We start from the raw sequence: 21,297 nt of genomic DNA, 5'->3' as shown, positions 1-21,297 counted from the left end.
TAAATAAATAAAATAAATCAGAAAGCTATTTCTGAAGATCGTTGTTTTTATTTTGGAATAAACAGTTGGTGATCGATTAGCCATTTATTCAATTTCTTGACACAGGAAAAGAAGAAACAGCAGTGTGTCTACTAGTGCTGTACCCGAGGTTAGCAACTTGATCTGAGCTTCCATTAAAAGTTTTTTCTTTTTCTGATCCATCAATTTAAAAAAGATGACATTTTACTTTGCACAATATGACCACTTTAGGTAGCTGTATGAATCTGGACTGAATTATTCTACAGAAAACAGATAATATCTTAAAGAAATTAGCCCTGATTATATTAAAATAATAGTCTAATTTCATATTTATGAATTTAACCTTGTATAGGGTTGGAGCTAATAATCGGGTTAAATAATTATTAAGCTTATCAACCACTTTGGTCATCAAAACTGGATGATTACTTAAATCTTATAATCTATAGATATAAACATTTATTTTATAAACATATGTTATAACAAATTACCCATTAAAGAATACATTGTTTATTAGTATATTTATATAGTTAAATGTGCATGATTTTATTTATTTTTTTTTTACATGTTTTACCAGTTTGAATTCATTTAAAATGTGCAATCAAGTTTCATGTTTTTTCCCTCTGGTCTATTTTTATCATTTGTTCCTGGATGTAATTCTGACTCCCGTGCTGCGGTGGCGCTAAACCTATTTTGCTCTCCTACCTCGCTACCACTACCATTTTTTTTGCACACACACACACACACCTGCATAAACAGTAGGCAAGACAGACATGGCGGAGAAAAAAGATGACTTACACACCCCTTGCAGATTCAACTCATTTGTGTAGAAGTATTTTGTTATGTATTCTTGAGTATCAAAAATAATCGAACCGTTGGGTCAGGAAATCGATACTGAATGGAATCGCCATGATGCGTGTGATTTACACCCCTACAGTGGACCAGAACTATGAAATCATGCCCAGCACAGCTCATACTGGAGGCAGATGAACATATGTTGCCCCTAGCAGACAGTGAGCAACTTTTGAAGGCAGGGGTGGAGTGGCCATAGGAAAGGTTCAGCAGGATTCCAAAAAGGATTTTCTGTCATGTGTTTTATTATACGACATAAAATGCTGCATCATCGCTGCGCCATTTAGGGATGTTTCAATCTGATACCAGATCAAATCAGATTATATCAATCAGAACCTCAAATCTCCAAAATTGGCATGCTGATTAAAACACAGTGCCTCTGACTGTCTAAGGTTTTGTGTAACCAGTAGGTTAATAATAAATGGGTCACTTGTTCTCATAGCTACTGTTCTCGACTATTGTTTGGTTAATATCACTCAATCAAACCTTTTCTAACTTTCCACACTTCTTAAAAAATCTTCCAAAAAGGATGAACTAAAAACAATTCTGCAAGTAGCAGTGTTTGTTTGTAGATCAGGTCAAATTTATCTCAACTCTGCAAAGTTTTAGTTTTAAAAACAGAGTCTAGGTCCTAACCAAATTTCTTCCCCCCTAAAGGAACCAAACATTTCTCTCTGGTGTAAAGAAGATCTACAGCAGCATAGCTAAACTGCTAAAAATTAACCAAGATCAAATTAAAGTGACAGGGGACCAAATGATGTTGGAATGAAGCGTCAGATAAGGTGGTTACAAAACAGCAGCAGCATGTCTCCAATTTATCTACAAAGGTCAATAGGAAACATACGCTTAGAAAACACAATTTAAAAAAGGACATTTTGAAAAGCATCTAATACACACGGCAACAATAAGCCTCCTGATTAGCATTGGGTCTCAACAGCAGACTTGTTCAGTGACAATAAATGAAATCACAGTGAAATACTAGTTCCAGGAGTCTCCATTATTAACTATGGCAAGAAATATATTCCAACTAAATTCATTGTATAAATAAATGATGTAAGATCACACATGAGATCTGCAGGCTGGAGAAATAACAATGAACAAATAAACAAATGAAGCAGCTTTGAAATTAACCAAGTGTAAATTATTTCTTAATGATCCTCACACTGAACTCAGTCTTTTATTATCCCAGAAGGCACAGAAGTGTTCCCACATAATCAGCAACCTTTCACACAAATAAATCGCTTTTTAAATTAGATTAAATGAGCTTTGTGTGAGGCCAGGCAAAGGTTCTATTAAATACCAACATAGAAAAAAAAGCAGCTAAATGAAAAGCTGCAGACCAATAAAACCAAACTCCAAGCAGAACAAAGAATAAAGCGACTCACCGTTGACAGGAGTAGTGGTAGATCCATTGCGGCTCTGGGAGACTGAACCTCCCGACAGGGTCCGACTTAATCCTGACATGGTTCGCCCAAAATCCCTAAATCCACTGCGAGAAATATCCCCTCGCCCTGCGGGGTGCTGGGATAGCGTCCGCGGTCTGAAATGCCTCCAGCGGCATGCTTTAATGTTCAAAAGAATCCGGCTAAGATTAACAGGTAAGGATGATGAAGGGGGCGATGACGAAGGTTGAGGACAGCTGGAGGAGCCGGTGGGGTCCGAGGTATTGGTTTCTGAGGTACTGGTGTTGGAGCTGCGAAGCGGAGAGCTTAGAAGTGGTGAGGAGAGCGGTTCTGGCTCCGGGTCGGAGTCCACACTCTGGGAGATGTCCAGATCCGTGTGGGCTCTGTCCATTAAAACTCTAAAACACAAACAGAAGAAAAAGAAATCCTGGTTAGAAAGGTCTGGATCGAGTCTAGGCCTGGAACTAAATCATATTTTAGATATGGATTTATACATATACAGTTGTACAATATTCAAATATATATATAAATATATTTTTTTAGATAATCTTGATAATACTCAAATTAATATTTGATTACTTGATATGTAACAATAATTTCTAGAATGGATTAATCACAGCCAGGTCCAAGTATTTCAACCCACTGGTAAAGTCAAAAAACACAAAGAGGAAACGTGTTACATTTTATATAAAATAATAAAAAGGGACCCATTTCTAAAGCATTTTTCTAGTCATATTTAACTCTCAAAGTGTTTAATGTCATGAGATCACACTCACTGATGGTCACACAACTGTACATAGGCAAATAGATAGGCCACTAAGGTTAAAATGCCTTGCCAAGGGGCACATGAACATGTGGAAGATGGAATCGAACTTTAAATCTTTCAATTGCAAGCCTTCTCTTCCCACAGAGCCACAGTTTTATGGACCGTAGCTTCTGTTTACCACCGCTGAAAGCTACAGTCCCATTTTAGATCTACTCACCATGTGGAGGACACAGCTAATATTGAACTAGCTGATCTGGCCAGATGAGACCAAAACAGCACTTTAGAGGCCATGTGCCACATGCTGGCTGTGGAGAACTTTAGCTTAAACTATTTCTCAGGTGGACTGAAAACAAAAATGCTTAAAAAACGATTTAGATTTTAATCTACAAGAAAACTCAAACATTCTGAGTGCTCCTTCTGCACAGCTAATCTTTATTTGCATTAGTCAAACATGAAATTCTAATTGTATACATTCAATTTTAAGATGCATCCAGAGAAAGACATTTGTTTGAATAATCAAACAGACAATATAAACATGCATAACATTAATGTCAGCGTAAAGTATACTACAAACCCTGAAGGAGACATAAGGCAGTGAAACAAAAACAAAAAAGTTCTAATTTAAACATTTTGGACGTTAATGTCAAACACATGAATCTCATTACTTTCCAAATAAATCTGAGAGAAAATATCTCATTACACCAACTAAAACATTTGAATTCAGAGCCTAAAAGATTTTTTCCCTCCCTCTGGATCTGGTTGATAAGATCGCTGTAAACAGAAACACGCCTGTGAAGAAAATCAGAAACTACCCAGATGCTGTGTTTTACACCTGGCACTGAGACAGATCTCACTAAATCTGTCCAGTTTATGTTTTTTACTCAGTGGCGGAGTCATCAGACCGAGCTGCAGGACAAGTCTCAGCTGCATCTGTTTTGGGATCAGCCTACCAGCAACAATGATGGGCGATTCCCACATTAGGACTGTCACCTCCATCATATAAACGGCCAGCTGGGTATTTATAGAGGAATGTGCTTGCCAAATGGGAGCTGGGAGGCTGCCAGGGAGCTGGTATGCTAAACAACCTCAGCATCTCCAGCCAAGTCCTGCTGAGAACAGAAACTGGCTCCATTTCTTCTTTTATTCCACATTTTATTCAAATACTTTTCGGGCCTCGTCTAACGGATATACAACCCTAGGAACCCTTTTTTCTTTTTTCCCCAAAGCTGTTTTACAAACAAACTTCTGTGGGTTTTATTCAGTCCTTCTGCAATACACAAATTATACAAGTTTTATTTTAAATTTAAGGAAATCAGAAAGGTGTGGATTAGTGCTCAGCCCACTTGTTTCTATGAAACTACTTTGTAGAAGCGCCTCAGTCTCTAATGGGGTTCGTTAACGTGCTGTTCTGCATTTAGCTTCATTTTCAACTGAGCACCTTCTTGGTCCTTACAAATTAAAAGCATCCCATCATGTGATCACTACGTCACTATGGCCGGGTTGTGTGCATTGTTAATAGCGTTCAGCATGTTAAAAAAAAAAGTTTTCTTTTTGGTCTCATCTAACAAGATAAACTCCGTCTAGATTAGCATTTCTTTATATTTAACAAGTAGGCAAGAAGACCAACATAAAGAAAGTCCCTTTTATTTCATGCAAACCAAACCATTCAGTGAGAAAGACCAGAAAGGAATGGTATACTGTGTGAACTCACCTGCCCCCTCTGCCCATGCGGCGCCGTGCCAAACCGATGCAGCGCCATGGCGTGTTGAGCGAGGTTAGACAGTAGCGGTAGCGCGGGTCGCCAAGCCCACCCTCTGACGGGCTTACCCAGGGCCAGCTGCCAGCCTTGTCTGGACGACACTAGAAGATGAAAAACAAAGAGAAATCAGGTGTTGACTAGAAAAGGCTGATTGGTAACGACCGATCTTGATGAACATATGAATGTTTTTACCATCTTTAATGGTTATGCTGAAAAAGGTAAACAGAATTTTGAAGATCTTTCTTTACCTCCGTCCTATAGACTGCAGAATTTTACTCTTCTTGATTTACAGCAATAAAGGGACCATAAAACCTTTACATAAATAAAAAGTTAATCTGAAGATTTAGCTAGACCAGATCGAACAGGCTACAAGATCTCAGTTCATCCTGCTTTGTTTTCCTCAGTCAGAGAGGAAGGCTTGCAAGCGGGCAGCCTGTTGTTAGCGCTATAAATAGAAACAGCACAGGAGTCACAGGAGGGCACTTACAGCGTAATACTGACAGCCAGCCTTTCTCCTGAATGCGTAGCAGCCATCTGGGTCATTCTCCTCCTCTGCCTCAGAGGAACCTGAATGGATCTATAAAAACAGCAACGATGAGGTCAGAAAAGGGCAGAAAAGAGCTGCAATTGTTCCATTTAACACTGGGAACAGGGAAAAATGAATCTGAAGGAGTAAAACTTACATTAATAAATCAATCAGTTTCATTTTTACATATTTAAGATGAATCAAGAACTCAAATTCATCAAAATTACAACCAACACACCTGTGAGAAGGGCTCTTCGTCTGAGCTGGGGAAATCATACTGGTTGAGGTCCTTAGGATTAAACACGAAGGGCCCTGAATGTGGAGTTGCTGACATTGGAGCCATTTTGGGTTTCTTCTCATATTTCCTTTTGGTTCGTACAGCCTCTGCCTTCTCAGGCTATAAAAACACAAAGAGTAACATGTTTAAACTCCAGCCTGTGCAAACTTCATATCATTTTTAAATCCTAAAATCAATAATTAATGAGCTGCTAACTCAGAAGTGAGACACTATGTACACACAGCCTATTAATAGTCAGAAGGAACAACAGTGAGCCAAGGAAGCATTCATATGCAGATGGAGGCACGTGGCAGATGCCGCCACCGCCGAGCCAGATGGCAGCTTCTCGCCCCTGTGCCACCTTTCACCCAGACTTCCCCAGCGGGACGACACTTCCCTGTCTGAACAGACTCTACCAGGATTAGGCGGATTCCTTTCAGCCTTCAGAGTTCGGGGACAAAGCAAACAGAAAGGAAAGTGTTCTGTGATGGAGTGATGTGCTGATTCAATGGAGGGGGAAATGAGACTTTAGCATAACCCGGCCTGCAAGCTGAATTTTGGTGGTATTTGTGTTTTGAATAATCAATTAATATCATTCTATATCTATCCAAATACAATAGAAAGTCAAATACTCATAGTTAGTGGCACTTTTTTAATCCCAAGCTTTTAACAGAATTCTGAATTATAATTTAGAAAATTCTATTCTGCAGCCTCTTTCAGGTGATTTCTGGATGGTCATAAAACCATCCTTCCATAGTCTGATAAACCAGACTAAATGAGAGACTAAATGTGCAATTTAATCTGGCCCCGATGAGAATGAGACATCGGAAGATTGTTGATGAGAACAACCCGTTGTCTTTCAAACCATGTCTGTGCCTATTGGCCAACGCTTGGACCAATGAACGCAACTGACTGTGATGTAGTAAGCGCGACAGAAAGCTATTGGGGGGGGGTGCAAACAAACAGCATGTGATGTGAGCAGTGGATAACTTGTTGAGATCATGGAGTTGGACTATTGTTGTCGTTTGTGCAAAAAAGACATGCGAGTAGCCAGTGTACTACACCACTGTACACAACGTTTCTGAAGTTCAAATCAACCGTTGTCAGTGGCAGAAAGATTACAGAAAGTTGGAGTGAACGTTTCGATTACATCTGGGAAATCCAACCGAGTCCGTCGAGCTTGTACAACGGTGTTGAATAGACTGGAAAGAGGTGTGCCAATTTATTGGAGGTGGATTGAAAGCAAGGTCGAAGTGAACTCGGGAGCCTACTCCCTAAAAACCACTGAGAGACTTGAAGAAGCTCCGCCAAAACACAGACAAGGAAAGGATATCCGTTGTTCTTTCGCGGAATATAGCCTAGGTAAGCTGTTGCCATCTTCCTTGTCGTGCTTTCTCCAGCGTCACGTAGCTTTGTCGTCCCGCTCTCAAAACCCGGCAGCTTTGCATCCAGAAAATCAAAACACATCTCTGCGTTGTGATTGGACATCCAGTTCTAAGGCCTGGGGCATTTATCGAGGCTAGACCCACTGAGGGGTGGGGCTAGTTTACTAGGCTACTCATTCCAAGTATTATGGATCAATATTTGCCCTAAAACATAAACTCAGCTTGGTAGGTCCAAGTTTAAAACCCAGCATGCTTTACTTTGGGGTGTTTATTTCTCTAAGAATCATCTGGTTGAGCTCTTGGTGACCATCCTAAAGTGCTCCGGTATATTCAGCTTAACCACATTTATACAGGAGCCTACTGATCAAAGCATTTCTGAATGGAGCATAAAGTGGCTCTGCTCTGCTTGAACCCTCAGGCTCCACTGGTTTTGATTCATACCAGCTCACTCTGCCATCCAAAACCAAGAATACGATCTAACAGTTTACATGTGATCGCAGCTGATGGAATAAATTATACAGGCCTTTCTTAGTCATAGCCAGACAAAAATATGCCAATCAGTAGGCAAACCGCAGTTATGTGACATACACAGAGGGACAGTAATATGTTGGAAGAGGAAGTAGGAATCAAACACCATCTGGCACAGAGGCACATCTGTGCCTCCATCACTAAAGATGTAATACTGCTCCACCCTGCAGACTCTGAGCCCCTGTACCCTGGATATTCACCCACGCGCTGTGACATGTACCAACCAAGGGCTGGTCTAGGCGTTTCAATGAGGGGAACGATGAAATTTGAAGAGATTTGTGTAAAAATATAGGAAAATAAAATGTTTTCTTGTTCTAAAATAATAAAACGTTGATGATTTATACTTGGCTGCCATTTAGAGATGGCAGAGTGTGGGCTGAGTCAGAGCACACCAACACGCTGTGGAGCCAAAACTGTTGAGAAATGAGTAAAAAAAAAAAAACAACAAACTTGACATTTGTTATGCAGTAGAGTTTTAAACTAGAATATGCTACAAACAAGGCTGTTAAGAAAATACATATTTTAATTCTGTATCGATTCTATTAATTCTAAAATATTTACTCTCATAAATAAAGATCATCAGATTTTCTACTATCCTTCAAATTACCATTAACTGCTTTGTTAGTTAGCTGTTGAGAGTTATTATATTCTTAGTATCAATATGCAACATAACTACACAGCAATAACAGCTAATGAAAGGTTTTTAGGGCAAATATTGATCCATAATACTTGGAATGAGTAGCCTAGTAAACTAGCCCCACCCCTCAGTGGGTCTAGCCTCAATTAAAGCAGGTTTAATCAAAAATAATCTAAATCTTGAGAACTGGAACTGAATCGATGTTTAATGTTGAATCGATCACCAGCCGTACTACGGACTACTACACTATTATTGCATCCAACAAACCTGCATCAATCCCATGGCTTGTTAGCAGGCCTCTGCAGCTGAATCACTGTTGATGAGCGTAATCTGTATTTGATATAGGTGTATTGGAATACAGGCGTATGCAAAAGCTACAGGGTGGTATCTACCGAGGACTGGGCAAGCAAACCTCAACTTAAGGGAAGTTAAATTCAAGACTTTTTTTTTTTGTCTCTTGAAATAAAACCTTAAGACCAACTTTACAAGAAAACCTGGTTGCGACAAATCTAACCTGACTACTGTTTTTAGTCATGCAGAAAACTTTTGGCTGAATAGCCAATTTTCATTAATTTTCCCTTTTCCCTTTTTTTCCGGTTAAAAGTTTTTTGTTGCTTCCCCCCAGGTTTTTTTTGCACCTTGTTTTTGTTTTTTTTTGTTTTCGGGTTGGACTTATAATGGTTACAGCTTAGCCGCTCGTTAAATGTCAAAAAATTGTTGTGAATTATTTAAATATTTGACATGAATTACAAAAATAAAATCCTATTTATGACTTGGTAACAATTTTAAGATATACGAAAGACTGATTTCAGACATTTTAACACCAATAAAGGCCTGATTTTTATATTAAAGAATTCAATGCCTTTTAAGACTTTTTAAGGATCGGCAGGAATTCTGCTCTCTTTTTTGGTCTGATGCAATAATCTACAATTCTGGGTTATTATTATCAATTAAAACTAATCACAAAAATCAGCAAAGATAAGTTCAGAGTATCTCCTAATGAGTCATTAGTCAAAGAGTTTCACTTTTGGAATAAAATAAGAAAAAATAAAATAATAAAAAAAATAAAATTCACAGAGAAGCACTACTTTCTTTTTGGGTATCAATATGGATAAAACTTTTTTTTCTCTTTTCAGACCTGAACAAGAGATGAGCTGTAAGGCCTTACTTTCTTGTAGTCCTTCATGTCCATGTGGTGGTCCTGGTGACGGTACTGATTACTGTTGGACAGGGGAATGATGGGGATGGTGTAGATGGGTTTCACCAGAGCCCGCTGCTGTGCTTCAGCCATCACCTCGGTGCCAAAGTCTGACATCACGTTCCTGATGAACCAAGGATAAATTAATTCATCTCATCTTTTTAAAGCAAAGTCAATGCATGTGTAAAAATTGTTAACATTTCTAGTAATGCACTCAAACTTTCACCAGCAGGAAAACAATTAGATGCAAAAAACAAAACAAAACAAAAAAAAAACACAGGAAGAGCCCCAAACGCAGCTCTGATGAGCTGTCCGAAGCGCACAGCACAGCCAGGCTGTGCTACCAAAACATCACATAATGAAGGTGTCCATACAGCAGCCGTCTAGGGACACTAGCTGTGATGCACAGACAGGAACCAGGGCAGGATAACAGGAGGAAATTGAAATGTCACTACAAATCAAAACCACTTCAAGGAGACGGGTCCAATTTAAGCTCCGTCTGACAGCTCCTTTCAGGCACTGGATTCATGTCCGGATGGATTGCAACGCCCTCCATTCGGAAGGGAGGAAAATATATAAAATTTAAACTGCAGCTGCCACAGAATATTGATTCTATAAACAACTAAACATTAGATAATGCAAACTTATAGTAGACCGAGAAGAATAGAAAGTAAACAAGCTAATACACTCCTGACGATAAGGCTGCATAAACAAGCTCTGCTCTGTATAGATTACAGTTAAAAAGTGAATGAATAAATTAACAGGAGCAGTGAACCAAGAGTTTACATCGATTCCCAAACTTTTAGCTTCTCTGATCTGCAAAGATACGACAACAGAGACTAAATTAAACCAAGCTAAAGTATACAGCTAGCCAAAACAAATCCATTAAAGGCTGTTTTAATACAGATCAACAACCCAGTCAAGCATTAACAAACACTTCTGAATGCAGGCCAGGCTACCATCCTTATGTTTCGCATTTCTAAGTCAGACATGGGGTTCCACTTGATATTTGAACAAATATCCACACTCAAGGCTGCTCAAGCCTTTTTTAGATGCTGAAGTCCACTGAATTTATGGCAGAAACTCCGGCAGTCATCAGGCTTTAAATATGAAAGGTGCCGGAAAAAAGATGGATGGATGAATGGAGGGAGGGACAAACAGAAACAGATGGAGGTTCAGACCAATGGACAGAGATGGAACAGAAGGATTGATAAAAGGATAGACAAACAAACCAATGGCTTAAAAAAGGAAACTGATCGGGGGGAAAAAAGCAGACTGATGATAGATCGGAATAAGACAAAAGTTAAATTTGATAACTAAACAGAAGGAAAAAAAAAAGATTAAAACAGTTTGGCAGTGAGATTGAAGAAAAAGACAAAAAACAGACAGATGAGATATAAATGGACAAAACACATATGGGTGGGAAGAAACGGATCGGATGTAAAGATGAGAGGTGAATGAAAGGTAAAACAGTATAAGACAAAGTTTGAAATGAAGTGTGTTCACTAGAGCTGGGCAACAAAACAACCATTATGACAGACATCTGATCAGTATCAATAGAAAAGACATTCCACAGAAAGATCTAAAACCTCTGATGCAGAACTGCACAGCATTCTGGGGGTCGTAGGCAGAATAAAGCATAACTTTCACAACCAATCTAAATAAGAACATCTTTTTAGAGACTAAACGTTAATTAGGTTTAGGCTTACCATTTGAATTCCCCTGGTCTTTATTTCAAACAGGTAAAAAACAACAAAGATAATCAATTAAGGTTTATATTGCAATATATCCATCAGACCTACTGTCCACAATTCTTTCTGCCCCATATAGGCAGAGCTGAGAATCCCTTTAAACAAACTCCATGCTTTTCTAGAACCATGCAGATCCTAACCGCGACCTTAAAGACAGTGGTGGATTTTAGATGAATAAACTAAAGCCTAAAACAAACAGTTTAACATAGAAGCTGCTTAAAGCTGTGGCTCAGCCTGAGGGGATGGGAACACATTCATAACAGGAAAGGAAACTCCATAAAGCTGCTGAGACAATTTCCTCTTGGAAAAGAAAATAGAAACAAGCAGTTAAAAAACAAAACAAAAAAAAACAATCAGAACATATAATTAAACGCTGATATCCGACCCACAATGGAAGGCACGATGTGACCAACACTCTCTCTGCAGCCCTTTCACCCCAGGCTTTCTGCTTCTTACCTTTTCTCTACTACCTCCAAGGTGAGGTGCAGCAGTTCCCTCTTGACCTTCTCCCTCTTCTTGATCATCTCCAGGATGGTAACAGCGCGGCTCAGGTCTCTGCGTAGCTTCAGCATCTTTTCGTACGACGCCTCGTCATTCTTTCGATTCTATCAACAGAACAAACATTCATCAAGCCTCTCCAAACTGGTTCAAGTGACAGTTTGTGAGCCTGCAGGCTGACAGTTTAGGATTCGAAAGAAAACCGTTCATATAAATGAGCAACTTGATGATGGTCATATTACCTTCCTGGTTTGCATCTTCTCCGTCCGTCGGCGGAAGGCCACGTAAGGGTCGCTGGTGCTCGAGCCATCCCTCTTCTCCTGCTTGACGGTGGGGATGAGCGAGCCGCTCTTACAGGTTTTCCTTTTGCGGCTCCAGTAGTCAAAGACCTCCTTGATCAGATCATCGTCCTCCTTCAGCAGCAGCTTGGCTTCCTGCAGACTGACAAGCTGCAGAGACGCATGCAAAAGCACAAATTAGTTCTACCAGAACAGTTGGGGTGCTATGGCATGTTTTCAGTATAAACACGTAAAAATAAATAAATAGATGTTACAGCAAAAACAGAAATGGTCAGATTAAAGTAAAAAAGCTTCAAAATGGCTTTGGTTTACAGCCACTTTGACAGCAGTTGATAAACTGTTTAAAATACAGCATACATGGATAAGAATAGCAGTCTGCGAACATCTAACCACAAATTGTGCATTTATGGCAAGAAAAACCAGTTATGTAATTTTTAAATCATTCAGTAAGTCATCTTTCACAAAAAGTAATACGGGGTTTATACAGGAGTGCGTAACTCTAATGCTCTAAGAAAAAATGTTAATGTCATCAACAAGTACCCATGACATTCAACAGATCAGGCTGTAAACAGCTGACCCAGCCCAGTCTAATTAACTACGCTAACAGTTATTACTGTATACGCCGCTAAACAAGATGTGTTCTGAATGCATTCAAAGCAGAAGCCTCCTCCCACTGGGAGAACAATACCTGCTGTCCGCTGCCTTTCTCCAGCCGATCAATCATCTCTTCAAACTGCAGCGGGGTGATCTCCATCTTCTTCTTCAGCTTATTCACAAACGTCTCGTCCTCTGTATCCAGGTCATAGTCTGGCAGCTCCGTATCCAAACTGAAAGCTGAAAGAGGAGAAAACAGGGAATTTGATTATAACAAATAAATCACCATCAACATTAAATAAGACGTATTAATGATCTCAAAAAACAAAATAACAGCATTATTTTGATATGGGGAAACTGAGGCAACTTTACTCCAAGTGCTTGAAATGCCAGGGCTCCTATTAAGTCTTCTCTTTAAAGTTCACAACTTTTCCAGACTTTGACCCTATTTATTATTTTACTGTGACCTTCCAGTATAAAAATGATTTTAATAGATATTTCTAGGTTCTAATGACTTTATAAATAAAATTTGAGAAAATAGAGGAGATGGATAGGCAGATGCTGACCAGGGAGAAGGATGGACTAAAAGATAAAGTACATAAATAGAGTAGTGGAAAAGATGGACTACAGACAAACTAACGGATGGACAGACAGACGGAAAAGGAAGATGCATGGATGAGGAATGGTTACCAGGAAAAGATGGAGTGGTGAAAGACGGACTGAGCAAACCGGTATCCCCAACCTCTGTCCTCGAGGCCCGCTCTCCTGCAGGTTTTAGAGGTTTCCTTGCTCCAGCACAGCTGATTTTAATTGAAAGCTGATTAACAGGCTTTTGGTCTACTGCAATCATAATCAGCTGTGCTAAAGCAGAGAAACCTCTAAAACCTGCAGGACAGCGGGCCTCGAGGACCGAGGTTGGGGATGCCTGATCAAGGGGATGGGGTTACATGTAGGGACAGAGGAGTAATGGATGCTTACGTAGGTAAGGGACGCATTAATGGATGTAAAAGGGATGGAGACACCAGGATGATTGAAGGACAGAGATTAAAGGACCAATGAATGAAAACCTGATGGATGAGGGAGGATTAATTAAGGACTGCTGGGGGACAAATTAATGGACATGCTGATAAGAGAGGATCAGATGAAGGAATGTATAACCTCTGACCAATGAGATCTGGAATAAAGTCTACAGACAGAGAGTGTGAAGGAACACTGGCTAAAAAAAAAAAAAAAAAAAACCTGTCAAGCAAAGAGAGAAGCTTCAGCTCGCTCACAGAGAGCGACCTGAGCTCTGAACACAATCCCAGAGCAGGCGGCCTGCTACTCACGCTGTATGTGAATAAGCTGCTTTGGCATTTTGAAGTCCCCGGGGTAGAGCAGCTCGTAGTGCGGGATGTTGCGCTCCGCCTCGGGGACCGGGATAACCATGCTGTCCCGCTTCTCTCCGTACACCTGGTGGGCCGAGATGGCTCGCTGGAGATGGTGCTCCTGGAAGAGAGATGGAGGGAGCCATTAAAATATGAGGAGTGTCTTCATTTGTTCTCATTTACTAACAAGCTATTGAGTTAAACTAGTTTTAATAAATATCATTTAAAACAATTGCCACTTTAACGGCTTAGTTCCTTCATTGAAGTCATTATCCACTATGCATGTGTAACAAAGGAATCTGCACATAAACCCAACATTGACGGATCTTATTAAAGGGATGGTCTTCACATTCCCTTTACAGCCTTTTCAATGCTTGATGCAACAGATGGCCGCTGCAGTCTCAGAGGCTTCAGGTCCATCTCTCACCAACAAGTCTTCTCCTACTCATTTTACACATTGCACGCTGTTCATTCGTTTCTTGGCCTGATTTTCAAATGTGGGTCAGCATTAAATAAGATACCCTTTAAAAATCCAACTCATTTTCCATCTCTTGCAAAGCAGTTAAGATCAGCTTTGAAATAAATAAGGTTCAGGATTGAGAGCGTTGCATGGAGCGGGATGACAGAAGCCAGGAAAGGGCAAAAAACACACAACCGGTTTCCCAGATGTGGACCTCTGCCCTGCGTGTTTTATATTAGCACAGAACTTAAACAGCTTCTAGAAGGAGTTCAGCTTTTCTCGTATAGTATTAGCAACATCTGACATGGGTCACACATGCAAAATACAATGAAATAAAAGGATGAATGAAGAGCAAAACAATCTTGTGCATCATCATCTCAACAGGGTTTACTGCAGCTTTTGTGTTTACCAAACATCATCCTTTCTTTCTAGACTTGATCTGAATGTTGCAACTTGGTCAAGGCATGTTTGTATTATCCTGATGTGTTGAAACAAAACAATCTACTTCCATGAGTAGACACCAGAGTTCAGAACTAGTTCAGAGCCAAATGACCCTCTTACTTGTGTAAGAAAACCACAGAAGGCCCATCTAGCCTTTCACTGTGCAGTAGGCCAAACGTTTTGGGTGCTGATGTGATTTCAGGCGATTTCTCATCCCTTAAATCCACAGTCCTCCTCTTAAGGAGATGAATCAGAGCAGTGATGCAACAGGGAGGCAATGGCAGACCCTCCCCATTTCTGCTTCTAAGGATGCTAGTTCATGGGACACTTTACTGCATTTCACTGCTGAATTTGACCAAAATGATAAAAGCATTTGCTTGCATTAATGGCAGATGGAACTAAAGCAACAATCAACAGAGCAGGAAAAATGCTGTCACATTTTTGGAAGAGCTCTGATGTTGATTTAACTCTATCAGACTGACACTATACAGTGATCATCTCCTCATTTGAGGAAATGGAATGAAGAGACAATAGATACAGGATCAATAATCAACCAGCATTTTTCTCTGAGTCCTGTTTCAAAGTGATTGAAAAAGGAATGAAGAGGCAAATAAGAAAAGTAGCTTACTGCTAACCTCAGTAATGTTTAGCCTTCTGACGTTAATCCTCGAAGATTTCACTTTTTTTTGTTAGCTCTTTTAAAATATTTATGCCAACCTTAAAGTTGTAAATACAAATAAAGCAGGTGGCTTTTAACTTGCAACCAGCACTAGCTCATTCGGTTCCAAAGCTAAAGCACCCTGAGCCGCGGTGATTATTAGCAGGACACCTTCCAGCAGACGTCCCCAACCTTCCTCTGACCTGAAACATCCTGACTGCAGCAGCTTTGATCCTCACCGCCATGCTTCATAGCCCAAGGATTTCCTCTGCCAAGCGTAGATTAAAGGCTTTTGTGAATGGACATGTGGGAAAAACTGAAGAGGGTTCGTTTAAGAGCTACGGCTACAGTTTTCACGCTAGATTTAAATCAAGGGATCGCAGCGCAGCCTTTAAACATAGGAGTGAAAAAGATATGTGAAGCCAACTTATATATAACCTTACCAGTGTTCAATTTTAGTTATGTTAATACCAAAATTTTAAAGCAACAGAGGTTATATGCCTGTTTAAACCTTATTCCAGGCAGTGCATATGTGGTTTGTTTACATTCCAACCTGCTATGGTTAGGAAAATCTGCATGCTTATCATCTAAAATGTATCCAATCAAATGCTGCCTCTATTTCAGCCTTTGTGACCGTGACAGATCAAACATTTATAGATAAGGCAGCTTTACACCCCTTCTAAAAGAAAAGAATCATAACAATTTGAAGCTTATGAACTAATTTTTAGTATGTCCACACAGAGAGAAAATGTTCCTTTAATGCTTACATCATATGAAAGTGATGCTGCTCGTGGAGGTTAGCATAACAACAAATCTACTTGAGATGTGTTTTTGATAAACTTCTGGGGAATGCGTCCTTCAAAAACAAGCAAATACTGTTTATTATAAATCAACATAATATTTCCAAAACTCGGATATTATTTCTCTTTTTCTAATGAGTTCATAAATAGAAGAATCGGTCATAGAAGAGCAACCTTTGAAGTCCTTTATCTGCAGTTATACAGAAACAATAAAAATTTTTATTAATAAATTATTTAAAAAATTAACGGCTCATTTTGTGACATTTCATCTTCCAGGTACAAAAAAAAAAAAAAAAAAACACAACCAAGAAAAATCAGACAAGTAAACGTAACCACGGCAACCGAGATGAGGCTTCCAGTAAGTCTTTCTTTTCCCCTCATGCCAACCAGCAGGAGCTAAAGAAAGCTTAAAGACAAGCAGCTTTGATAAATCAATGCAAAAATGAATTACTGCTGGGATATTCATCATTTCAATACATTATAAAGTAGGTTTGCATTTTCCTGACTCTGTTGACGCATGCAGCGAATAGCGATTACTCACAAGCACGACTCAGCTGGGACAATCTATTCTTCAGCTAAAGTTCCCCAAAATTCAACAAGCCCAATTTCCACTTTATCACTGAGTATTTTTCCAACTAAAGACTTCAAAAAAAAAAAATATATATATATATTTGTTAACAGATGTTTGTTATGCAGCCCAACAAAAACTGGAATGATTGGCCAGCTAATTTGTCAGGGAATGTACTTTAATAACTAGTTCCACCGTTCACTACAGCTTCAGATCTTCCTCCTTTATCTGATATTGTCTCATTTACTGTGATACCGAGTCTCTACACCCTAACTGATGCTGCGGCGTTAGAGTACGGCCACATCTACGTTTTAACTGAGACCTAAAGACCAAGCAACAATTAGGCAGCTCCACACAACAAGTATTAGCTTCGGTATCTGCATCGTGAACAAAACATCAATAATCCCATTTCACTGCAATTACAGCTGCACAGATTACGCAGCTTGGAAGTTAATTACATTTTCCCAGGTCTGATGCCATGAATGCTGATGAGGTCCACAATAACATGGGGATCACATAGGAGAAAATGGGCTTCATCCTATATTTTCATAGAAAAATATTTGCATTATTTCAAACTGATTATATATAAAAAGTAAAATAAAAAACTGATAGAAGGTAAAATAAATGAAGTGATGGAGACATACAAATAATTAACAACTGGATGAATCAAACGATAGGTGGGAAGGATGAGGGGATGGGCAGAAACTGCTCAATAGATAAAAACAGACAGGAGCAGGGGTGGATTGATACATAATCTAATGGATGTATAAAAAATGTACAGATGGTGAATGGCAGACCAACAAATAACCGGATAAATCAATATATGGATAGTTAAAGAGAAGGATACAGTTATAACCATAAAACTGATATATTCCCAAGTTTTTCTTTTGCAGCCTTAAGAACCATCAAACAACTAAAATAAATTAAATCTGCTTAAGATTCAGTTGGCTGACTGAAGCCCACAATCAACTTCAGAAACCTGTTTTCTGTGATTTATAATTCTCTTATAATCAGTTAATATTCTCATTAAACAGAAGCATAACAGTCATATCTCCCTCGGTCATTCAGCTGCCTAAGAATAGAGACGGAGCTGCTGCTGGAGAGGATGTGGGTCAGGGAGCCAAGCCATGTAGAGCCTTGTAGTAAAACTGTCCCCTTTATCTCCTCTGTCACGCTGTTATGTAATGACACCGTGTGTGTGGATGTGTACAGTAGGTGGGAAAGGGCCAGCATGGGGTGAGATGGGCTTTCTGCTGACTGTGCATTGTCAGTGTTTTCCTTGTGTTTCTGTCTGCTGCAGCATCCCAAAGGACACGCAGCCACGCTCCCAGCGTAAAGGCAATCCCAGACAGAAATATCTCCCAGATATTACTGTAATAACATTTTTTTGCTAGCATAAGTTTTCACATTTAGCCTATTTGTTCAATACATTCAGGATATTTTGATACAAATCGTTAATGTTAAGTATCAGTTTATTCCACAACATATGAAACAACACCGCTGTATGTGGCTTCTAGTTCTGATGCTCAATAAAAAAGGTTTATTTCACAGCTTTTTTTTTTTTTATTTACATTTGGACTTATTTAGATAAGCAGTTTTAATACTAAAAAATAATATCCAAAATTACAAAACGTGTCGGTTATATAAGAGATGCAGATCTTTTGAAGGAGTGTCTAAATCTGCTATTTAAAAATAGAAAAAAAAAATGAAATATAGTTTTATTTTTATTTGTTAAGACTGCCCAGTTGAAACAAAACACACCAATATATTGTAACTTTGCTTTTATTTAAAATCCAAACAAATTATTTACATTACTGTTGAAAAAGGATAGATATCCAACGCATTTGCCATTAGTGATTTTAATAAGCAAACAGAAAAATATTGAATAAGTACTGATTCCCAGTTAGAATCTGTAATATTTGTAGTGTTTTTATTTTGTTGGGGTTCTTTTTAATCAATCAGACCACCAGTGCTGTGCAGAAATTAGAGGCAAAAGCAACAACGTTACTCTGATTCCCAGATGACTGAAACATGTCCATTAATAGCATTCTAAATGACCAATTAAAAATATTTTAATGTTGTCATGACTACGCATTTTTCCTTCTGATCAAGAAAACAAATAAATAAAAAATTCAGATATTCAGCAGTCGTGAGTGTTGCATTTTAAATGCCAGGTGTTTGAACAGTCCAAGCCAATATTTTGGCTATTAGGATGAACTGTAACTGCTCTCCATTCCTAGGCCCAGTGTTTATTTATAATGGCTGAGATTCTACAACCCAGAGAAATGAGGAACACTAATGATAAGGAAAGGGAAAAAAAAGACATTAAGAAAATATTGGTGAATCCTCAAAGAGGCAATTTAATATCCAATTTCCTGACATAGAGCATCCTTTCTCCCCAAAGATATCTGACCAACACTAAACATTGTTAGACCAAACATAACTGAAGACAAGTAGTAGCTTCCCTCGCCTAAATTACCTATTACACCACTAGAATATCAGTTGTTGCAGTGACCGCATTAGCAATTTAAAGCAGTTTACACACTTGGTTTTTTGTTTGTGTGTATGTAGGGGGGGATTCAGCCAAAAGATCTGTCCCACTTAAAACTTAGATGAAAGAGCCCCTACATTAAATGTTAATCCAACCTTTTAAGCTCTATAATAAAAAGTTATCCCACACATATGATAAATTGTACTAAGTTCACACAAACCTCCCCCAAAGGACATTAAAATATGCATTGCAACTTCCAAATAAACGAATTTTATTTTAAATGTCTACAACCACCAATAGAGGTAGCTAACATATCATCCACACCATAGATATTAGCCTTTCCTAGCCATTGACTCCACATAAAGCTTCAAATCTGCTGCCATGTAAACAACAATCATCAAGATGTCACAGGAAAAAGCATAAAGCGTAAAGATTAAGCCACAATGCGAGGTTTAAGTCCTCTTTTCTTAAGCGGTGAGCTAAATGCCTCCCTGTATTATCCAGCAGTGCCCCAGCACAGCACGCATGGCACGGCTTCAACTGTCAACACACCAATTCCTAGCTGTCAAACTTCCCAGAGGTTCAGTCTCCCCCTACCGTTCATGCATAGGAACCACAAACCATCCAAGGCCTGTGCCCGCCTTTAGCAACGAGAAAGTCAACAAAATGGTGGCGCCGACAGAAGTCACGTGACTTCTTTGTGTATTCGTGCGCCGATTGCAAAGTATCAGACGGCTAAAACACGACATTTCAGCAAAATATCATAAGAAGGCGAAATTACAAATCCTCCGTTGTTGGTGGAGTTGAGCTAAATAAAGTGTTCGTCGAGATATGTCGTGCGCACGAAACGGCAGCAATGGCGGCCATTTTGCACCAGCTTGCGCAGGTAACATTGTGGCGCCGAAAACGCCATCAAATAAACCCAACAGCAGCCGAGCGCCAACTAAAATAACATACCGATTCCTCCTCTTTTTCCATCCCAGTTGGCATCTGCGGCACCGCCCTGTTGATGGATGCATATTCGTGCAGGTCGGGCAAGTCCTCGCAGCGGAAGACGGGCAGGGGCTTACAAGCATCCAACGCCCGCGCCCGAAACGACAGTTTACTCATTTCTTATATTAAAAGATGCAGCATAAATCTCTGGGAACTGCCTGGAGTAACAGCACGTCTGCTTCGAGTCCTCATTGAGGAATCTGTCGCGGTCTCTTTAGAGTCGGTCTGACGGGCAGGCTTCAGGTCCGGGTAGCAGCGCGAACAGAGCCGGGCAGGCCCGGGTCTCAGTCGCTGTCTGTCGGTCTCTCTCGCTCCTGCGCTCCGCTGTTCCTGCCCGGTTCAATACGCCATGGCCAACATGGCGGACATTACAAACTCATGCAGCTCAGTGCTCGCTCCGAGCAGCCCAGCCCCCTCGGTCACACAAACAGCCATTCCCACGCAGCTTCGCACGCGTGCGCGCTCGAGAAACGCTTTGGGTGGGAAGGAAAGACGAGGGAGAAATGATGCTGGGGATGGGTTCGCAACTTCCACACTCGGGATGTTAACTGTTAGTAGGCCTATATTGGAGTGCTGATAGTTTTGACATAAAGATTAGAAAGAAAAAAAAAAAAAAGATTTTTGGGAAGATACAAAAAAAAAAACTAGTACATTTCTATTTCCTACTTTGCAAAACCAAAAACTAATGAATAATAACCACCTGTTGCAGAAAAAAATCAATATAAACCAATAAACTTCAAGACCTATTGTATTTTTTTAATGAAATATAGACAGGACAGGAATTACCCAACCTATTAAGATGATTAGCAAATAACGCCACCATGTGGAGAAAATTATCTCCACTGCAATAAAGATCCAACTGCTCAAACAATAATAATATCAATGTCAATTAAAAGTTACACATACACATATTTACATACATACACACATATATACATACACATATATACATTCGTACATTCATACACGCATACATATATATATATATATACACATATATACATTCGTACATTCATACACGCATACATATA

At 39.5% G+C, this 21,297-nt stretch overlaps 1 protein-coding gene across 3 annotated transcripts in view; it reads right to left on the bottom strand.

The window, feature by feature from the left end:
• Positions 1-21,297, bottom strand: part of LOC107081848 (enhancer of polycomb homolog 1-like) — a 41,947-nt gene that overhangs the window by 12,481 nt on the left and 8,169 nt on the right. For 2 of the 3 annotated variants that reach the window (XM_015370171.1, XM_015370170.1), the window contains exons 3-11: positions 13,817-13,976; positions 12,583-12,728; positions 11,838-12,044; positions 11,554-11,702; positions 9,317-9,470; positions 5,560-5,718; positions 5,283-5,372; positions 4,748-4,896; positions 2,253-2,668 (exon numbers count right to left, since the gene is read on the bottom strand). In XM_015370171.1, the coding sequence (XP_015225657.1) occupies positions 2,253-2,668; positions 4,748-4,896; positions 5,283-5,372; positions 5,560-5,718; positions 9,317-9,470; positions 11,554-11,702; positions 11,838-12,044; positions 12,583-12,728; positions 13,817-13,916 (1,570 nt within the window). In that variant the 5' untranslated portion in view covers positions 13,917-13,976. Of the gene's footprint in view, positions 1-2,252; positions 2,669-4,747; positions 4,897-5,282; positions 5,373-5,559; positions 5,719-9,316; positions 9,471-11,553; positions 11,703-11,837; positions 12,045-12,582; positions 12,729-13,816; positions 13,977-20,230; positions 20,703-21,297 lie in introns of those variants that run through there. The other variant, XM_015370168.1, reaches the window with a different exon arrangement.

This window comes from Cyprinodon variegatus, unplaced genomic scaffold (genome assembly GCF_000732505.1).
Source record: "Cyprinodon variegatus isolate N-32 unplaced genomic scaffold, C_variegatus-1.0 Scaffold42, whole genome shotgun sequence".
NCBI lineage: Eukaryota > Metazoa > Chordata > Actinopteri > Cyprinodontiformes > Cyprinodontidae > Cyprinodon > Cyprinodon variegatus.
This window is presented reverse-complemented; position numbering and strand designations above follow the sequence as displayed.